We start from the raw sequence: 22,302 nt of genomic DNA, 5'->3' as shown, positions 1-22,302 counted from the left end.
CCATACGATAGATAGATAGAATGTTAACCAGTATTGATACAGTTTCTATTCATCTTGAAACAACATAATAATATGCAGCAGATTTATCTGTCTTCTTCTACTTCTTGTCGTATGGTTAGTGGTCAACCTAGTGTCAAATTTGTTCAAGCCGTCCGAAGGCCTTTGACGTGGGTTAACGACTGTTATCGTAGTAGATAACAGCCGGGACCGACTTTTTACGTGCTCCCGAAGCACGAAGACGCCCTGTTTAAATACCACTATGCGGTCACCCATCTATGGAATGACCGCGCCAAGGTTTCCTTAACCCACAGATCGTTTACCGACCGGTGAGCGCAACTGGCTACGGGCGCCTCAATTTATCTGTAAGTTTAATGTGTAGGAAGTGTAGGAACAGATGAGGTATCGTGAAAAAAACAATGACATCAGCATTATACTTTATTCGATTTAACAACGCGTTAACAAGTTCATTGCACCATAACGACATGTTTTAAACTAAATCACAACAATCCTGCAACACCGAACATATCCGCTTCATAAACAGAAACCAGCTGAATTACTTAAACAAATAAATAAAGAAGAATTAACAAACAAATATGTTTTACAAAAGTTTTGTAAAATGGCAGAAATTGGTGTAAATGCAAGGTTGTAAGTTTTAGTTATATGATACTATATTTTCTATTGAGATAGTGTAAACACATCTCAACTAGTAGGGGTATATTCACATCTGGGCTGAACTTTGTTAGAGCAATTTAAGTCGTAATGGCAACCACCTATCATAAAATTACCATGCCATCTGGATCATCTACAATAGATCAACACAGGCCAATGATGACACCGAACAAGCGCAAATTTAATCCATTGGACACATGAATTGACCCTATTAGTAATCCAATAGTTGTAAAGCTAAAGTCCAGCTTACTTTGATGCATAGGTTCATAATCAGACGTGAATCCCCCACAGTTCTAGTCTAACGACAACAATCGTTTCTCGCTAAACATTTCAAATATCACAATGACAGAACTGTGCTAAACAATAATCACATCATAATCAAATGATTCGAAATCAGTAAAATTACACGATCTTTCAACCGACGAGGCATTTCTTTATCCAAAATATACACTTTACATTACCAATACTCACTATGTAATAGTAATATGAAACTAACAAATGTTATATAACCCGATATATAAGAAGAACAAATTGAGGCAAAAATTGGCAATCACTACCGTACACGGGAATCAAACCCAAGATTTCGTGATCATCAATTGCATATACATAAACATCGTGGTTTTAAAGACAATATTTTTGAATAATATGTCTGTATCTGCCTACCCTATGGGAAAAAGGCGTAATTTTATGCATATATGTGTTACATAACATTCTTAAAATCATCGTGATCAAATTTCACACGTCCAAACGTTATTTTTTATCACAAAAATATGTAAAGACATCAGTATTGGTACCTTTCCGATATCGTCAGTGAAAAGATCGTTATTATAAAGTAAACCGTTCATAATACAATATGTATAACAAGATATATTACAATTGTTCCTGTTGTGTAACACTGGGCATTTACTTGAAATAGTCTCCCAAAGACATCTCTATTCCCGGGTGATTACAAACATCCGATCTCCATCATAGATCCGATTATTGGACCACTCTTCCGTCACATTCCTACGATCTTTTCTACTATGACGTAGTTCGCACGTTTGTAATCGCACGATTATAAGAATATTTCTTAACCGATGTCAAAAATACAATTATAACATTCAGGAGACAATTCGTTATCAATTGCAATAGGCTGTCTTTATTAAAACAAAGCCTATTGCTTAGAACTTACAAATTCATCATTAACATCACTTGGTCTAACACTGCTTAGTTTTTAATCAACATTTCAAGTAAACACGTGTGTTTCAAACAATAAGTTGTTAAATAATACAAAGAGCAGTGGGTCGATGGCACTAGGAACCTCACTACGTTACAGTAAACGTGCCACATTTGAACACTATGACTCGACACACATCGCCTTTATTTACATTAGTATATCATTTACTGCGATATCACAATCAGGAGGTTATCATGTATCTCAGTTGACAACAATTTGAAAGCCACTATGCTGTACATTGTTTTCTCGCGTATATAATAGCGATTAACACGTTATGACAAAGCAGTAATGTACTAAATAGTGGCCATCAATTTGACGTACACTAGTTGTGAACTGAGATACGTAACATACAGATCTTTTAGATAATGTTTTGAAAGTAAACTATCTACAAAAGTTTTAAGTAAATTTTAATTTGTTTTCTACAGAAAAGCTTAAGATTTGAGTATCGTATTAAATCTCGATCTCCAGTCAAATAAATGTATAACAAATACATGATTTATAAAATAAAACATACAAAACAAATCTCATATGTAACTGCCTTACGAAATGATGTATAACAAACAATATGTTGTATAAAAACAGGGATGTTATGGAGCTTCGTAACCGAAAATCCGTAAATTATCGGATATCCGAAATAAAATACTATTTGTAACCGATACAAATATTTCGGATAATTTCGGATAAGTGACAGTCTAAATTGAAAACCTATAAGTTAAAATTTTACCGATACTATCCGAAACATTACATCGTTTCGGATATGGTGACGGATATAAAGTTATTTATGGCCGTGAGTTTGTTGCTAGCTCTTCCCATTAGGCTCTGGTCCCTTTCCAAGCTAGTGGTAGATTCAGTAATTGTAACGCCTATCAATTTCATTTTAATTTCGACTTATCCGTTATAAGCCGAAATAGTTTAACATCCGTACCATATCCGTTATCAACATGTCCGTATTTATGTCCACATGCGAAACGTTCAACCCACAACATCCCTAATAAAAAATAAGAAAGTTAGATCAACAATGGTATCATATAATTATGTGAGGTCGAGTCATATGACGTGGGGAAGCTTACGGGCCAGCGCGTGACGCGACTAGGCGAACTCCTTGGTGAACTTGGCGTGGAACTTCTGGAACACGTCCAACATCTGCGCCAGCAGCTCGGGCTGCGGCAGGATGGTGGTGCGGAAGTGCCACGTGTTGGGCGCCTGACCGAACCCGGAGCCCGGAATGATGCAGATTCCTGAACACACGCAAATTAGTGTTACATAGCTTTTCAACTACAAAAAAAAGAGAATCTTTATTCGGTGCCTAAGAAACCAGGCATTAGTCTTTATATAATTCATACTTTATATGGAATCAAAACCATAACAAAAACCATATTTGCAAATCTTTACTCTTGATTGAAAGATATTAACTACAAAACATTCCGTAAACATTTTTTAGTGATAATATTATTCGCCGTAGTAGCCGATGTTTGACCCCGAGTCTTCCACGATCTCCATTTCTCGCTTAGTTTCACATTTTCAGGCATAACATTACTAAAGATTCTTAGGTTCGGTGTAGTATAAAAGAAGATATTGTACGTACCAGATTCCTCGAGCAGTTTGAACGCGTAGAACACGTCAGGTTTCTTGCCTTCCTTCTGCGCCGCGTCGATGGCCTTCTGCGATAACTTGAACTGCGGGAACGCGTACATCGCACCCTGCGGAGACACACGACAGAAGAATACTATCATTTTCTATTCCTTACATCAAAGTATTTAATCTAAAGCGCCATGACAGATGACGTGGCAGTTAATTTACTCAAATAATGAAATCCTCAAAAATGCCCTCTCTGCCCTGTACAATTTGATTGATGCCTGATTTTCTGAGTTATTAAATGGACGGTTTTGTAACCAAATCCGCTTTCGTGTATTCTTGATGCTACAGGTATGTGTGTACGTGTACGTGTACGTGTACGTGTACGTGTACGTGTACGTGTACGTGTACGTGTACGTGAACGTGTACGTGTACGTGTACGTGTACGTGTACGTGAACGTGTACGTGTACGTGTACGTGTACGTGAACGTATACGTGTACGTGTACGTGTACGTGTACGTGTACGTGAACGTGTACGTGTACGTGTACGTGTACGTGTACGTGAACGTATACGTGTACGTGTACGTGTACGTGTACGTGAACGTGTACGTGTACGTGTATGACGTACCTGCACAGTGTTGCAGGTGAAGCCCTCCATCTTGTTGAAGGTTTCCACGATCATGTTGGCTCTGTGCGCCAGCGACGACAGCACGTCGCTCTTCTCCTTGTGCCACAGCTCGTACGACTCGTCGCCTTCCTTGGGGGGGCGTGCCTGACAAGTACACGATAAATAAATGAGTTTTATTACAGTAACATTTGCCCCAGAACTGCTTCTGCGACGCGGCTGTAAAGTTATTCATGATTATTTCGATCTAGAAACTTTTAGTCATCGCTCGGAGTTAGGGAGTTCAGACCTCCGCACCATAGAGGGCACGTAAAGCCTATCAGTCCCGCGCCTAACTTCCTACCGTTCACGGCTTATACCTATTCCACTGGACTATGCGAGTATGGAGTAGAGAGTGTACCTGTATATTATGCGTACATTTGGACATCATATAATAGTTAATAATTATAATGTATGTGTATTTTGGGGAAAACCTATAAACATAGTCGAAAGGATGATAAATCATACACGAAGTCTTGCATTGTTAGCCGGTTTTAATGAAACTGGCTGCTGTAATCAAATATTAACTTAGAGAACTTTATGGTAGGATAGTGTTGTACTCACGACACACTCGACCACGGCCTGGCCCAGCGTGGTGGGGCACAGCATGGCGGAGATGGCCTTGTAGAGGTTGGCCTGCACGCCGGGGTCCAGGTTGCACAGCTCCATCCAGCCGCCGCGCAGCCCGCACTCGCCCATGTAGCCCTTCGACACCGACATGAACGACGCCAGCTCGATCTTGTTGTACGGCGCGCCCATCTCCGTCATCACCTACAATAACAACAACATTGAATTTAGTTTTGTGTTGGTAAGATCAAGGATTGGAATTGTGTGCACCGGCGACGTCGTCGTATCGTCTACAGAATACGTGCGCTCACACGTGCTCGTCTCCCTACGCCGTACACGGTGGCTAGTTAAATGCACCGAAGAATGCTGCTAGGATTTCTATTAAGACACTCGCGACCGTCTACTTTTATCTACAAGCACCTAACGAAATAGTAAATAATAAATAGAAAATTAATAGAAATAATTTATTTCTATTATTTGCTATAGTAATTTTCTTCAATATTCGACAATCATAACATGTTAAAGATTTCACCTATGCAACTTGACCGTTTCACATCTAACAATTTGAAGAGTCCTTTATCAAGAAACCTGTATTACTTGACGACAACCAATATCACATTGAACTTCAGATTCAAAACTGATTTTTGCTCACATCACATTAATTAAGGTAGCAAGTTTCTAATAACAATGTGCATGTTTGTTTTCTTGATTAAGATTACGTAAACACATTCATAATGAACAGAACAATTGATGTTAACAGGAGTTTTAATTAAATATCAGACATCTACCGTCGACCTTCATAGATAAATTATAATTAGTTTCAAGAATGAACCAATTATATTTTACTGGGATTGATAACCGATCGTTACTAACCTATTTAGTCAAATAGTTCAAATCAAATACGAAGAGCCAGTTAAAAGAGGTAACAAGAAACCAATTTCAGAACAAATTATTTAATAAAAATCAGTTTCTTTTAACCATATAGACCCTAGATCTTCACTTAAGCCTAAGATTTGTAGGTTACTATTCAAAACCAAGCTCTATGTGCAAGGCAATTAGCAATAGGAATAAGTGGCTTAACACAATTCATAGTTCAGAAAATTTATTACTACGTTCTTTTATTCCTCGCAATACTGGTAAACGATTATTAAGTAGGAATGTAAGGTCTACGTACCTTTTTGAATGAGAAGAACTTGCTGCCTTCAGCATACACATTGTCCTGGTACACCTCATCAGCGAACAGGAACAACTTGTGCTTCTTCGCGAACTTTATGATCAGCTCGATGTTCTCGCGGGTTAACACCTGACAGACAAACAAACAAACAAACATGAAATACAATAAATAATATCTCAATGTATGCACCTTTAACTTACATGTGTATAATGACTGTTAGTTTAAGGTTATAATAAATAAATGTACCTACAAATAATTTCCAGTGTTGTTACGCACTTTTATGACAGTTTTATTTAATTAGACATCATTATGTAAAAAATCCCCTTGCTTGACCTTATCATACGTTTGATTTGTATCTACAATTACATCAATAATGACAAAAAATATATCTTATCGTGCTTTCAATGCGCCTACACTCAACGCCATATTATTGTTTCAGTCCAAAATAGGGAAGTGTCAATTTTAAAAATCATGCGAGCGTGATTTTTTTATTATCACTTGTCTTTTATATAACAAAGACAAACAGCGCTGGGAGACTCCGTCTGCACGCTTCGCTAATTCTATAGATGCTACCTAACCACAAGTAACGTTCCCAAGCATGATCAACGTTTCCACTCTCGCTGCAGGCTTAAAAAACCGCGACAGATGAAATGGAATCCACTATTACTACCCTTCTTCCTCTGAATTGACTTTCTCGAGCATGACGCTCGGAGCAATATACCAAAAATAATGCTAAACATTTTGTCTTAAAGTTGTCAAATTAAAAGCGAAATTGAAATGTAAGTGAGTCACCTGTCCAGTAGGGTTCCCGGGGTTGATGATGACGAGCGCGCGCACGTTGTACTTCTTCATGCCCTCGGCCAGCGAGCGCTCCAGCTCCTTCTCGGTGAGCGCCCAGCCCGCCGCCTCGTCCAGGTAGTAGCCCACCTGGCCCAGCGCGTACTCCGCCAGCGACGCCGAGTATAGCGGGTACTGCGGGATCGGGATCATTACACCTGGAACAACACAAATATTCTTCACTACATAGTATAAAGCAAAGTTGTATGCTTAGATCTTAGAAACTACGCAACGGATTTTGATTTTCAAACGGAATGTTTATGGCTAAAAGGTGTAAAGGTTTTTGTAAAATAGCTGTTTAGCCTGGCGACGACGAGGCGGGCCAATGATTATAAAATACTATGTGGAGTATGATAAAAAACTATGTAAATAAAAATGACTGGTGCTGGTGTAGAGAGGTAGAAACCGAGCAATAAAAATACAAAACTATACTCGTACCAATTGTTACTTAAATAATTATTGTAATCGCATTCATTTTTGCTAATTTTAAATTTGTTTATGCAAGTTTTTAAGCATTCCTGGGCCTCTAGTTTTTCATACGCGAAGGATACGCCCAAGTATGAAATACGAACATTTTTACACGCGGCAAAATGCGTTATAGGATTGCCCTCTGAAATGTATTATTTAGCGCTGAAAATGAATTTAGCACGTATAAAACTGAGCTAGATTTTAGTTGAAATTCCTAAACCGTATTATCTGCATAATATCAAACATATGTTATTATAATATATTTTTTGCATGATCATATCTATTTATAGAAGTCAATAATCGATAAATCACTATACATCAATAGACTATCACATTCATGAAATCTTATCAATATCTCGCATATCTGGGATAGCGATATAATTGCGCAATACACTCGCAACTGTCCGGCTGTAGATAAAAGGTCGTTAACACTGAAGGCCATGTGTGATCGACGTTACATAGTATTACTGGTACAATGTAATTATAGCATAATCGTTAGTATTCATTATTTATATTGAATTTAGAAAATGTATAATATGTTAAGATATCAATAAGTAATCCATCAATATTTATATTTTATAAAATGTAATGCATGATCAATCATCATCCATCTGTATCATGCAGTGAGAGGGCTTATACTATCAAGACAAATTTCCCTCATAACTCAGACTTTCATTGGGTTTTCAAATCAAAAGAAAATTGCTATTGTAGTTCTCAATTCAAAGGGGATAGTAAAAAGTAATAGACTAAGGTCTGTTTCACCAGTTCTGAATGAGTGTCAAATAGCTAATTGGTTGGAATTTGATAGTTGTTTCCATACATTTGCTGTTACCTTAGTAAACAGATCGGTAAACCACGGTACAATCAGACTTGTGCGACGAACAATATTGTAAACTTGTACAAAAATAAATGTTTCTATCTTTTATCTTCATCTTATTGATAAACCGTGAATGTAGCTTTAATACATTATTATTAAATATATGCTACTTTACACAAATAATAAGTTATAATGTAATGTAAATAATATACCATAGGGACATGCTGTAAATAGTAAAAAATGATCAGTGATTAGTTGCAACCTTGAGCGTCATAGAGCGACAGAACCGGTTTGAGCCGAGATTCGCGTCGCATACTAAACTATACTAATATTGTGGAATATATGTATGTTTGACGCCCGTCTATGTATGTTTGTTACACGTTCAAGTTCACGGACCCATTAACTTATGCGTGGAGATCGTTTGTGGTTGCTAAGAGGTAATCTACAACATAAGTACTAAATCAGTTCAGCTGTTTTAGAGTGGAAGAAGGACAAACAAAGAAACACATTTTATAATATTGGCATAGGTTTTTTATAGGTCTTTAAGTCAAACAGTTCAATCATGAAACTATTTCTCACATCGATACTAGTTCGATAACGTATATAATGTGGTACAAATTGTAGTAAATAACCGGGTACAACGTTCAGTTAGATTTAATCTGTGTTCATGGTGCGATAACCCGTGAATTACGATATTATTGTTTAGACTAGTGCTTTGTTCCCGAGCATGACGACATTCGACGTCAGTGATATTTTACTTTCGTTTTTAAAATCGCGCATTTTAATTTGAAGAAACTTAAGATTTATACATTAAATCTTGTGCTGTAGGCAAATTATTAAGCAATTCGACCAATGGCGCAATAGTTGAGGTGTACGTGACATATCTGAACATTCACAGGGCAATCATTTTGAAAGAAAGCAAAGGGTGGGATTGCCAATGGCTTCACCACGTATTCATATAAAACATCACCTCAATTATACATTGATAACCTCAGACCACCGTTCTTTTTTATCATTAGCGCCATTCTTTATATTTATCTACTAGCTGACCCGCGCAACTTCGTTTGCGTGTATCCCGCTACTTCGACAAATACAGTCAACGCACCAACACATATTGGATACTAATTTTCAATTCACAATAACTTCTCTTTCCCTTAACCGCGTTTAAAATATTAAAATGTTTTTTGGTTTCTGTGACTCTTCTTTGATCGCCCCCCCTATCAGTTTTTGGAAAAAATATTTAAGTAATGTACAGATTTTTTTTTGTCTTATATGTATAGATCAAAGTCGTAGTACCTACTTTTTAATATTATTTATTTTTTATGTACCGTTTTTTTTATATTTTTTGTTTTTTTTTATGTACTTACCTACTTTTGTTATATACATCTAACTATTATTTTCTTGTTTACTTTTTAAATTATTTACATTCTACATTTTATTACTTTTACTGCCCCCGCCGCCGCGGCCGGCCCGTACCGTGCCGCAATACTAATATCGTGATATCTCCTAAACTATATGTCTAAACAACACACTGTAAACTGCAAAAATAATCTAAATTAAATGCTCGTGATGATGAACTTACTTATTTTGATAAGGATATGTATTATTGGTTATATCACCAGTTAAACATCACCCAACGAATTAAATGTTTTTTTAATACAGAAAAGTAGTTTTTGTGACTTAAATAAAAAGGCTGGATATATGTCATCGCGGACTTTTTTGTAGAACTAATAAAGACCAATGTTTTTGCTATACATTGTTCTTACTTGTATCCAACGGTATAAGCGGCGCACGCACAAATGCAATCTTCAATTAGATTTTTTTTCTGACTTCTTGGACATAAATCGCTATAACTCAGCTAATATAGTTTCAATGTATTTCAATTATATATAAAAACCTGTCGGAGAAAATACTCTTTCTATTAGTGAAAACCGCATCAAAATCCGTTGCGTAGTTTTAAAGTTTTATGCATACGAAGGGACTACAGACAAAATGGGCGACTTTGTTTTATACTATGTAGTGATATACTACCATAACCGGCTAGCCACAGAGAAACGCTGTATAAAATTCTAATCAGCGTCTCTAGCGGGAGCCGTGTGAACTATTTTTTGAAGTAAATTTTAAATATCAAACTCTCGTTACTCGATAGTACAGACCTCAGAGAATCACGCTACTGTTTAGTAGTTTCTAAGACTATTTACCTGAAGGTTTCCCTCCGATGTTGTTACACAGCAGCTGCAGGCAGTACTTGATGCCGGAGGACGCTCCTCCCGTGAGGCATATGTTCTGCCAGTCGGCGGGGTGGCCGTCCCTCCTCTCGATGTACTCCGCCACCGAGCGACGGATCATCTCGATACCGTGCGACACCGAGTACGCGCCCACTGAGTTACCTCTGTACGAGAAGTTATATGTTAGTATGTGTTTATGCGTAGTATATTCCCAACACCGTGTAGCAAGATAATTAGTAAGTTTAAAGGTGTCTATAATTTTGTTATAGGTACTATGTGGCCTGGCGATAGTGGTCCTGAGTTTATAGACCTCGGAGAGCTGTTCCTGCACTGGGTAAAATTTGATAAATTATGTAGGAATCAGAATATAAATATAACTGGAAAGGGTTGAGAAAATACTATTAAGGTAGCAGAAGGATGAAACAAAATAATTAAAAAATCAACACCAAAATCTTCATAATATATTTAAAAAAGTTGCTATGAATAAAAAAAATACTGTACGCAAAGTTCTAGTTATTTATAGAACCTTCACTACCCAGGCAATAACTAAATAATGTAAATCAGTCAGGTATTATTTCCTAAAATAATATAGACACCTTTTAATTTAAACACATGCAAAAGCAACATGCAATATGCGCAAGCGCAACTGTGTATCTACTTACTCTCTGTTGTGTGTACATCACCGATCCGGCAGCGGCATGGGAGTAAAAAACATATAATTTAGATAATATTACAGTACAATTCACAATTACATCCAAAAGTGTATTTACATCGGTTTCAATATTCTACCCTCGGATTGAAATTGCTATCCCTATCTGAAGATATATAATTGAAACCGGTCAATAGTCGTTGTGCGGATAAGGACAATATTTTGTGCAAAACTAAGACAATTACTATTACGTGTAACATTTACTTTGAAAACAACACAATTTTTTATTTAATTTTGCGTCTATTACAAATTACAATGACAAAATCTAATGCTACATGTCATCTAGTTTTAGTTAACATAACTAATCAACTAGTGTATTTTAATCAAAATTCTCTCGTACTCGATTTTACTTTGCATAAGTACATTTTTTCTTTAAAATATAAGCTGTTTGTTTGTCCACTCACCCACAAGCCTGCAATATGTCCTTGGCCTTCTGTTTGACGTCGGAGGGGAAATCGCCGTTCTCGATCAACGAGGGGCATGTGATGCACGCCAGAACCTACATAGAGAACAATATAAGGTAATATTAATATCAGTACAAAGACCGGCAGTAAAAGCAAAGAAAAGAAGGGAAAATAAATGTATACGTGTATGAGGAAATACGGAAAACTAAATAGCACTGCTGAAGAAAAGCAAGACAGTGTTGGTATGACAGAAAAGCTCCATTATAAAAACATAATTTTGGGTATTAACATAAAAATCATAGAAATAAAGTTTGCCTTTGAATGGAAATAATCTAGTATTATTTGTAGATATGCATAGCATAGATTATTAATGCAAACATTATTATACTGACTGCAGCTGTAGTACAGTGCATACCTAGCAATGAGTATTAATTACGTCTAATTAACAATATTGAATGATCAATGAAGCGCTGTTCTCTCATTAAACTCATTTATACATGCAGTTTTATCAGTGGTCAGTCAATCGAGTCAGATGCATTAGTTATTAGTCATATTATTATATTATTAGTCAATAATATCGAGGAATAATCAAAACGATTTCATGCCTTTACAGAAGTTCCCTTTTCCGAACAAACTCTACTTTTTCTTAAAGAAGGAACCAAGAACGGACTGGGGAGATATGTCTATAAAGGGTCTGTAGTAAGACTAGTAAGTATCTATGTATAGTTGGTCAAAGCTATTAGCAACAGTTGCTTAAAAAAAAGGTTAAAATGCCTGTGCTTTAAACCAGGGGTTCCCAACCTTTTCTTAGTCCGGGACCATTTTTATATTATTCTTGTTAGCATGGAACACTATTAAAAATAAAGTGTAATAATCATACTTAACGTTCAAAATTTTTAAATCACTCGCGGACCATAGGTATTTTGACTTCCGCGGGCCACTGGTTGGGAATCACTGCTTTAAACAATATTGCATTTTTTAATAGATTTTTTTCTTATCATTCGTTTTGCTGCGTAGCGTTCACTCAAAACAAGGCCTTAATCATTGCGAGTTTGCCGCTTATTTAACTGCATAAGCGGAGATAACAAACAGAAGAATAATTGGGCACTCCGAACGTGTCAAGGGTACCATGGAACGCATTGACAGCCTCCGTGACGCAGTGGTTTTAAAGTGGTCACCATGCCACTACCAGTGCGATGAAAGTTTAAAATAAAAGTAGAATCTTCATTTGGCTGTTCATTTAATATTTATAACTACTGGCGTTTTCAACTCACCTGCCTAATAAACGTGATAGGCTTCTGTCCCATGGCGTGTGCATCTCCGATGTTTGCTCTGATCACTGTCTTGAATGGTTTCTGTGCGCCCTGACAACAAAAGACAATGTTTCATTAGATGACGTCATCATTGTTGAAGTCATTAATTCGTAACGCATGGTTCGTGGTCAACCTAGTGTCAAAGTTTTCAAGCCGTCCGAAGGCCTTTGACGTGGCTTTATTGTTGAAGTGAAGATGTTTGGTCCAATATTTTGTCAAACATTTGGGAGTTGGTCTAAGCTTGTCAAAGTTCAATAATCAATGTTATCATTTACCACAATTAATTACGGTCGATTGCACTAGTATTGTACTACGCAAAGTTTCTTAGAATTGTTAGTAATTATATGAACTGTATTACAATAATTACAGCAACTGGCAATTTATTTCTACTGTTTGTTTGAAAGGCAATATTTACTTAAACCAAAAAAATTAAGAAATGCCTATCGTAAGAAATCCAAGCATGACCGATTCGCATGGTACACCAGTAAAATCTAGATTGTATTATAATTATTTTACTACTATATCGTTAGGTAGGATTTTCAACGCAAATAAAATAAATAAACCACGAAGATTAAATAATGCTATCACACAGTAACCTCCTTTCTCACGTGAATACTAGATGGAAATCAGGTACAAAACATACATACATACATAGCAGACTGGCTTTATTGTTATTAGATACATTCAGACTCCATAATAATATAATGATTCAGAGCCTAGCAAAGAAGACAAAATATATATCTAAGGACCAAGCCATGATTGGCCTAGGTTTTGTAAGAGTAGCGGGAATAGAAATGTCTACTTCTTATATACTTCTTATACATATAGGTATATAGATTACTTTAGTCTACAATAATATCATTAACATATAAACCCATCAAGAGACGTACACATTACTTTCTGTAATAAATCAGACTGATGGGAACATTTAAAAGGACTAGATAACATTTATATGGTGCAACCTTTGTCCAGCCAATCTAACTAATGTTAATCAATTTGTTCATTAACTGAAAGCCTGCAAATGCACTGTAATGAACGTCGCTTCAATTTATTACATACATATGTAAAATATACACATTATTACTTGAAGTTTTACGTAGAACTGAGTATTGGGTCATAAATATCATTTTCTTTATACAACTACCTGTCTACTAAAACCTAGGAGAGCTGATTGGCATAACCATTTGCCTCAAACTTATAGATTAAGGGTTATAATAGCAGTTAAGCACCATAAGAACATACAATCTGCGTTGCAAAACGGCGAAATTGTTCAAGTTCATTTGAAAGTCAAAGCGCTGTTACATAACGAAGCCTACAGCGGGAAAAGAGCCAGCCTGGGCTGAAACAACACGTCATCATAATACTGGCCACATACCCACTGCTAGTATGCTGAAAGTATTGATCCAGCGAAGACTAAACAATGATATGGCGTATTGTGTTACGTGCCCTAATGACTTATAAGGAATAGCCAATTTTATGTGCAAGTAAGGAATGTGTAGGCAATTGATCAAAACATACCCTCCAGATTTACAAGGACTTTCTTCGAAGTAATAGGAAAGTAAGTGAAAAACTTAGCACTTTTTTAATACCGGAAATATAGACAGGTTTGTCAATGGCGGAATCCACTTCGGACAAATAAAAAAGTTTCTAACAGAAATTCCTTGATTTACATTACAAAAAACAAACTTCGTATTCTGCCATCGCACATTTAAAAGCCGTGAACAAGTATACAAAGCTATGTATTTAAATGCTTGTCTTTTCTTATTATAATAATCACTAGATCACCTAGAAGCAATTTACTTGACACGCGACTCACGAACAGTTTAATGTCTAAATCATAAAAGTTCCGCACTGCGGGTAATGGTATGATCAATCACTATTAACTCTGATGTTTTGCTTTAGAAAGATAAATAACATAATTGAAACTGTTCTATTGAATCATAGGCCACATTGCATAAAAGACTGACACAAATTCTTGATCAATTGTTGACATGAAACGAATTCAGAGACGAATGAAGCGAGTTCAAATGTAAGGTTTTAAACTCGGTAATAGGCCCCGAAGAAGAACCATAAAATAACTAACCCCCGGTTTCTGAGGTACATTTAGCGGTAGTTTATCTATTCAATATATGCGTTTAATTTTAAACTCATATAAAGAAAACGCTATCGAATAGATAAACTACCGCTAAATGTACTCAGAAACCGGAGGTAAGAAAGTTAGGACAGACATATTTTCGAACGGAAACTTTTTGGCTGCTTTTTAAGGAATTTATAACAGCAGAAAAAAAATCTTAGACGTCAACATTCTACTATCTCAATCTGACGGCGGCGTCGTTTAAACTCAAATCATCCAATATCACGACACCCTACAGGCGCATTATTCTATTAAGATAAATAGTGCTGAGCGTCCTGTTATCACTGATAGCTGTTATCAACCACAATAAACACTATCACTACTATTAGTGTATGTTTACATCTATTTACTGAGTTTACTCGCTGAGTGCGTTTTTAAGGCGAGTTGAGTAGCATTTGATTTTAATGTTGGTCAAGGATCTTTGATAAAACGATTATTATGCTTATTCTGAATGTCAAAATTTTAAGATATATCTGGCTTACTCACTATACTCAAATGCAGCTTTAATCGTGTCGGATTCGAGTTAAAGTCAAAATCATATTATGGTCAATATCGTATCTACTGATGAATTCAAAACTAGTGCCGCATAAAACATCGATTTTAAACAAAGAAAATAATTAGAATGAAATATCTAAAACTAAAAGTTTCATTTAATTATAGTTAAAAGCCAGCGCTAGTCCGATATTTAAGAGTACGATTTGACACAAGCTCGAAATTAATACAATTAAATTCGAGAACGTCGAGTAAGCCAGCTGGTTAGTTTAAAGCCGATATGACGGAAGGCAGAAATGCAACTGCACACTGCAATGCTCGTTTTATTCATGACCTACTAAATACGTCTGCAAATAGAATACTTAAGTATTATTCAAAAGCTTCCTAACCTGTTCCATTTACTAGATAAACCGTAGAAAATCCAAAAGCTTAAAACTTACGCCAATCTAATAACGAAAATAGACCGGGAAACAAGATTCAGGTATAAGAATACCATTGCGTCGGGGGGTCGTGGGTTCGATTCCCACACGGAGCAATTATTTGTGCAATACACAAACAATTGTTTCGGGTCTCGTCGTGCTTTTTGTCTGTTTGTTTGTAAAAAATCCCTATAAAGATGCAATACAAGAGTAATTCTTAGTGCAGAAGTTGTCTTTGAAAAAAAAAAGAAGGAAAATTACATTTTCGATTCGATTAGACATAAATTTGTTTGCTAAAAGTTACTTGTAACTAAAACGCTACTGTATGGGACATACAAACACAAAGTACATGTAATACTGTTCTGACACGTTCTACATACGATTTAATTGCCTATGAATTTACTCATTATCTCCATTACTTCACAAGGGAACAATCCTGGCACCTATTGCAATGCAATAAGGCTTATTATCATGTAATTTTCTAAGACTTGCCTTTAAAACCTTGAGACCAATAACTTTGCTTTGCTACAAGCTGATATATAGCAATGCAAATCGCCAGTGCACTGTGTAAAATGCAAATAAATTAGTGCATCGTGATCGTTACACTTTGTTTGGAAATAAAATATCAAAAAGTGCAATACCATGTATGGACCCATGCAGTAAAGAGTAGAAAAAGATGACAATGAAAGTACCTACCAATAGTACATTTACAGAAAATCCGGGACAATCTAGCCTTGCGAAGATACCGTCAATATTAAGTAATGTTGACGTCAAAATATAACCCGATTAACCGCGGGTCAGATAATTACAAAATAATAAAACATACAATAACTGGATATTATTTGTATCGCAAGTTTCGTCACTCTGAACCTTTGAACTGGCGTGTCATATCTTGATTAAAAAATTATCGGTTTGAATAATATTGTTGACAATTATTATAATGAAATAATAACATATACCTTTGTACATAATTACAGATATTGCGAGGGCAGACACAAAACAGATAAACTTTTGTTCAAATGATATTGTCATAATAATGATTACGAATTTGACTGGAGTTCTCTCTTATTACTTTTATTCTTTTATATTGCAAATATAATCACTATCGAATAGACTTTCTTTCAGGCTTATGGCTTTTCGTAGCTCAGACAGACAGACACAACAAGAAGACTTTTACTTTTTATTTACACAGTGACTTTACATAAATCAGAGTTTACTACAGAATCTAAATTAACATTTAACTAGTTCTTATATCGTGAGCATCTCAATTTAAACGTAATTACAGTGAAACAAGCGTTAAATAAGATATATATGATGTTTCCAAGGACGGGGAAAGGGACGCCAATAGGAAATGAGTCAATGATATAAAAAGAACGAGCCGTGTCGCTATCCGATAACTGTTACTAGACTGGTATTTAATAATAAACTATTGAATAGATAATGACTTAATTCGAGACACAAGCGATTTTGCGCGACTTTTCTCGTACGCAGTATTGAAGAAAATGTTGCTGAAACTTGATTTTAGCGAAAATCTCTTTCAAATCGAACTTGTAGTATTGAGATAAACGAGTACGAACAAAAAAATTCTTCAATTTTATAACAATAGAGTCGAAGTAGGAAATAAAATATATAAAATAAAACTTTTAATGTGTATTTAATGGCCGTTCTGACATGGTCTGCGAAAATCCTATTGCCATAGCAAAGGTTACAATGCGCGTTAATAAAACTACCACCCCCAAAACTACGACACTAGGTGTCACAACCCAGAATAATTCATATCAAGAAGAAGTCAACTAACCTAGCTTTCTGACCTTACGTATTCTTAACTATCTCCGCAATTCTTTCATCGATTTCCCCAAGAGCTACACCCGGTCGATAAGTAGCCGACCTTCACCTTACGTAACCCGTTCCTGCAAGACCTTTAACCGCAAGTCCTAACTAACATGTTCAGCAAGGTTGACAGCTGTGACGTCACGATGGTATTATGACCACGACACCTGATACAGCGCCCACGGTAGCCGCCACCGCACACTTCACGGCCTGTTATGCACGGGTATCTTGCGATGAGCAAGCGTAATTGACCATGTGAATGTCAGGATATTGTATGACAAGACTTTGAAGGTGAAATTATAAAGGAACTACTGGTTAAGTCATTCTTTTTAATTTGATAGATATGCAGAAATTAAGAAGATAAAGCTCATCAGCTCTGGCTTATGAATGATACACAAGTTAAGATCCATTTCATTTTTTGGAAAGTTTTGAAAATGAGGAAGTTTGACACGGTCTTGGTAGTAGATTCTTATTTAAGAGAAGTGTGCATTGCAAAATTGTTGCTAACTGGCATTAGGTAAAAATATTCTACCACGACAGTCACAATTTATGAATTCTTGACGACTCAAGCAGATAATTTCTCACTCAACAGGTTCGGTCAGTCTTGTATTATCCATATTTGTATACTTAACGGAACCAGCAAAGCGTGAGCATTGCGTTTTTACCGTTAAATCATTAATTTCATACTGCAACTAAGTATGACCGAAGAAACAGCTCCGTGAACAGAGGGGAATATGGTGCAAACTGTTTATAAATCAATAGCGGCTTGCATTTTTAATGGCATGGCCGCACGTGACATGCAAGCATGGCGCATTGAGGTGGACTTTACGTCAAAACAGTCAATAATATCGGCAGTAAAACTAAATGGAGCTAAAGCTATAGAAACTGGTGATATTAACTGCTACATTTACGATTGCAATTTGCTGTGGATATGCAAATAGGGCAAGAAAACATTTTATACTTTATGCATTACCCTATAACAAAAGATTAGAGATTTAATAAAATAAAGATACTTGTGTATTGAGAGCTATAATATGGCATTAGCCTGTATCTGAAGATGTATAATCAATGCATTAACTGGATATTGTCTGATTATCACCACAATTTAGATAAAAGAGCTCTTCTATGTTACATTTAGTAATTAGACCCCCCGTTTTACAGCTAATAGGACCACCCACTCCTCTCCAGTTTACGACAGCACTCCAATCCAATCCAACAGGATTGTCCCATTAAGATAATCGAAGCACGTGACAAAGTAAACATTCTAATGCAAACGTAATCCTTACAACAGCGTAACGATGACGCCAAGTGATTGCATGTCAACGGAAAGGTTGCATTTTATCAATGAAGATAAGATTGGCTAGTTACTGAGTGGATCGTTCGTCAGTCTGTCGAAATTCTTGCCTAATTATAACCAGATAATGAAGATAATGAACGTCTGGTTCAAGGTGAATGGTAAAAATAACTTTTGGACGGAATACGAATAAACTCGCGCAGATATTAAGGTTTGGGGACATGAAAAAAGTTGAAAACGCCGAGTTATTTATAGTTTAGATATTAATATGTGAGATTCTTATGAAGCTAGATGTGTTATAAATGCGAAATGTAATAACTATTGGTTACGCTTTACGAATAAGCAGCTGAACCGAGCTCAATAAAATTTGATATTATGGCCATACCACATTTTATTGTTACGTTTACAGCAGAATAGGAGTTTTTTCTCATAAAAATAAATCTAAAGCTATTACTACACGTGAAAAAACCGTTTAAAACCACATTAACTGCGTATCTTACGAGGTTGCAGACAAATCATAAGAATATTTAAACAAAAAAATATTTTATATCCACATAATATAACAGTGTAAATACAGACAGTTTTTTATTATAGGCTGACAACGACATGCATTGCTTTGCCAAGATTACCTAGTTTTTAGATAATCTTCCTTTTATCAAGTGGCCAAGTGTAAGCGTTGTCATCGAGACAAGGTCACGGCGGCAGATGTTTTACTTTTATTATTTCGATCATTGGGGACATGCTACTCGACGTATGAATGAGAATTTCGCGAGCGAATATTCAAAGAGTTTGTATAGAAAAGGGTTTACTTTGTAGAAGTATGAGAGATTTGTCTGAGAATAGCCAGGTGCGCTGAATAACCGGTCGAACTACTTATGCAAGATATTAACTAAAATTGACGTGGCATTTTGGTAAGTGGGCACGGTGATCTAGAATTCCCGGCAGGTAATTTAGAACAACAGCTAAACCACTATCTGGATTCGATTCCCTTTAAATAGTATTCAATTTAAGCCTGCAGTTAAGAAAATACGTAAGGAATCTCTTTGGGACAAGCATTACATCATAAAAAGGCTTTAAAAGTAGTACCTAGGTACAATCAAAATTGACCTTTTAGAAACTAGATAATTGATTTGTGAATGTTTTAGACTGTAAATTAGTCCAATGTCAATACCTTTCACTATTTACAACACAATAGTAAATAAGGCAAGCCTTATGACCTTCGTCTATTACATAGTCATGTTTACATTACCGTGTATGTGTGGTAACTCAATCATTACAAATTAGTTGGTTCATTATCGCTTGGGCGAGAACTCTGTGTTATGTCGCCGATATTGAGCATTGCTGTACTGACAGTTGGTTTAGACAAGCATATGAGGAATGACAGTAGTTTTTATTTGGAAGTAAGGCATAAGAGTTAATGTAAAAGATTAGTTATCTCTTCATCACTCAAAATGGCTATACAAGATGTTAAGTGCTGTCTTTTATCAGAAGATGAAAAAAGGAGGCTTCAATTTTAGAAGTATGTAATTTTTATGTTACCTTTTATAGATCTAACATATTTTTTTGTAAAATTAGCTTTTTTATTTCCCCAATATAAAAAATGACAAAAAAAAATATTAATAATAATACGGACTAAAAATTATATTCAACAAGGAAAAAACTATTATTCAAAACTTGGGAACAGGAATTACTATGAAAATTGAATATACTTATAAGAAACTGTTTCCTTATGACTTAAAAATACACCGAAAGACATTATTCTTGTCATGTTCTTGGCAATCAAATAAAATATTTACCCCAAATTATAAACAAAGAGGTGTATTTTAATACATCAAAGAAATTTACAAAGGGCTTTGTGCATATTTGACTCATACCTATATTTTCAAGTGTAATTAATTTGGTTTGTTGTAGTTGCAATAATTACTCAAATGAGGAAGTTTGTCCACACTCATGACACACACACATTTGTGTGTGTGGGACAATATAAATTGTTTTGAAACAAGCGGTTTCTCAGAATACTCATAGAATCTATGGAATGTTATGCAAGTTGAACTGACCACTACTATGCTACTGCTGAATGCAGGTAATCTTAGATTTTTGTTACACCAGGAGGGCAAAACAAAGTTTTAGTTTTTTGTGTAGAAAGTATGAATGTGTGATAGTAATAATACTTTAAACTTTCTAAAAATGTGGGTAATTTATGGCAGAACAGCTGACACTGACATTGACACTGAAAATATTGAATTTGTCAATTTGTAAACAATATATTTTGTTATTCGCTTATGTATTATTATTTAATTTAGTAAACGCATACCTTGTCCAGTTCCTTCTGTATGTCAGCGGCGCGCATGACGAGGGGTCCGCGCACGGCGTACTCCAGCGCCAGGATGTTGGGGTTGATGTTCCCCATGGTGATGGCTCTGTCTGCATCCTTCGACATCGTGCGAACACTGTGTTTCGTGCTTCCGAACTGAATACCCGAAATAAACTCGTACTCCGACCGCACCGCCGCGCCGGACAGAACGCGACTAGCGCAGCTTATCAACTTCAAGTGTGACATGTTCTGTAATCAATCGAACGACTCGTAACAACGTCACCCACGATGCGCAACACTAACAATCGATTATTTACAGCGATGTAATGGCAAAAATATAATGTGATTTATGATTACCAAATTCTACATGAACACATTCACAATTCCAAAGCTTCAGACGTAATAAAACCGGTCTGTCGGAAACGTCCGCCTATTGTCTGTCAGCTCGATCGATACGTGCGCTCACTGAATTTGTAAACAAAGTTATGACTTACGAGATGTATTGAAAGCGAATCGGTTAATTATTGATTGCGATAAACGTGGATACGAGTACGATAATGTTAGTACAGCATTTACGCCACTACGATGACCTCTTCGGTAGGTTATCAGTCATAAATTTATAACATTGAATGGTATCGAATTGACGAAAATAATAAACAAACAGCACCAAATGAAATTCCACTAAAAGTAAGATAAATAAATGAAACTAACTATTCACCAATGCACAATTTGTGGAAAATTACATAAAAGTTATAAAATGACAATGTTACGTAAAACGATTCAAAAAGTCGCACAATGTTTTGTTTTGATCTTGATATTTAGTTTCTAGAGTTTGGCAAATCTGCTTCCAGGAATACCAACTTAATTTCAATAATTTTCCACAGATTACGAAAACAGTTTTGAACGGGTTACCTATTGTATTCTTCAGATCATAAAATATTTCACATTTTCTTTGAAAGTCGGCTATTTAAATATTCATAGGATAGAAGTTAACTATGACGAAGAGAATTTAGCTGTTTTGTAAAGATGACGGAAAAATAATGTTTTTGATACACTGTGATTTTTTCGTTTGGCGGAGTTTCGCGATCGCGCCACTTTTAAAAAAGTCATATTTTCACTTATTTTAGCTCCAAGTACTTGTTTTGCGGGTAAAAAGAGACTTAAAAATATTATTTTGC

At 35.9% G+C, this 22,302-nt stretch overlaps 1 protein-coding gene across 3 annotated transcripts; it reads right to left on the bottom strand.

Moving 5' to 3' along the window:
• Nucleotides 1-422: 422 nt before the first annotated feature.
• Nucleotides 423-21,991, bottom strand: LOC142978423 (alanine aminotransferase 1-like). 3 transcript variants are annotated; one of them, XM_076122867.1, is made up of 11 exons: nucleotides 21,836-21,991; nucleotides 21,125-21,373; nucleotides 12,603-12,692; nucleotides 11,329-11,423; nucleotides 10,189-10,379; nucleotides 6,658-6,860; nucleotides 5,866-5,994; nucleotides 4,689-4,895; nucleotides 4,089-4,232; nucleotides 3,471-3,585; nucleotides 423-3,123 (listed from the first exon to the last, which is right to left on the bottom strand). In XM_076122867.1, the coding sequence occupies exons 2-11, from the start codon at nucleotides 21,368-21,370 to the stop codon at nucleotides 2,975-2,977; spliced, it is 1,569 nt and encodes a 522-aa protein (XP_075978982.1). In that variant the 5' UTR covers nucleotides 21,371-21,373; nucleotides 21,836-21,991; the 3' UTR covers nucleotides 423-2,974. The 3 variants fall into 3 exon arrangements, with proteins under 3 accessions (XP_075978982.1, XP_075978984.1, XP_075978983.1); XM_076122869.1 differs by lacking the exon at nucleotides 21,836-21,991 and adding an exon at nucleotides 21,619-21,778; XM_076122868.1 differs by lacking the exon at nucleotides 21,836-21,991 and adding an exon at nucleotides 21,482-21,620.
• Between the last annotated feature and the right edge of the window lie 311 nt (nucleotides 21,992-22,302).

This window comes from Anticarsia gemmatalis, chromosome 14, assembly GCF_050436995.1.
Source record: "Anticarsia gemmatalis isolate Benzon Research Colony breed Stoneville strain chromosome 14, ilAntGemm2 primary, whole genome shotgun sequence".
NCBI classification, from domain to species: Eukaryota; Metazoa; Arthropoda; class Insecta; order Lepidoptera; family Erebidae; genus Anticarsia; species Anticarsia gemmatalis.
The sequence above is the reverse complement of the archived record's forward strand: the minus strand, read 5'-3'. Positions and strand labels throughout refer to the sequence as shown.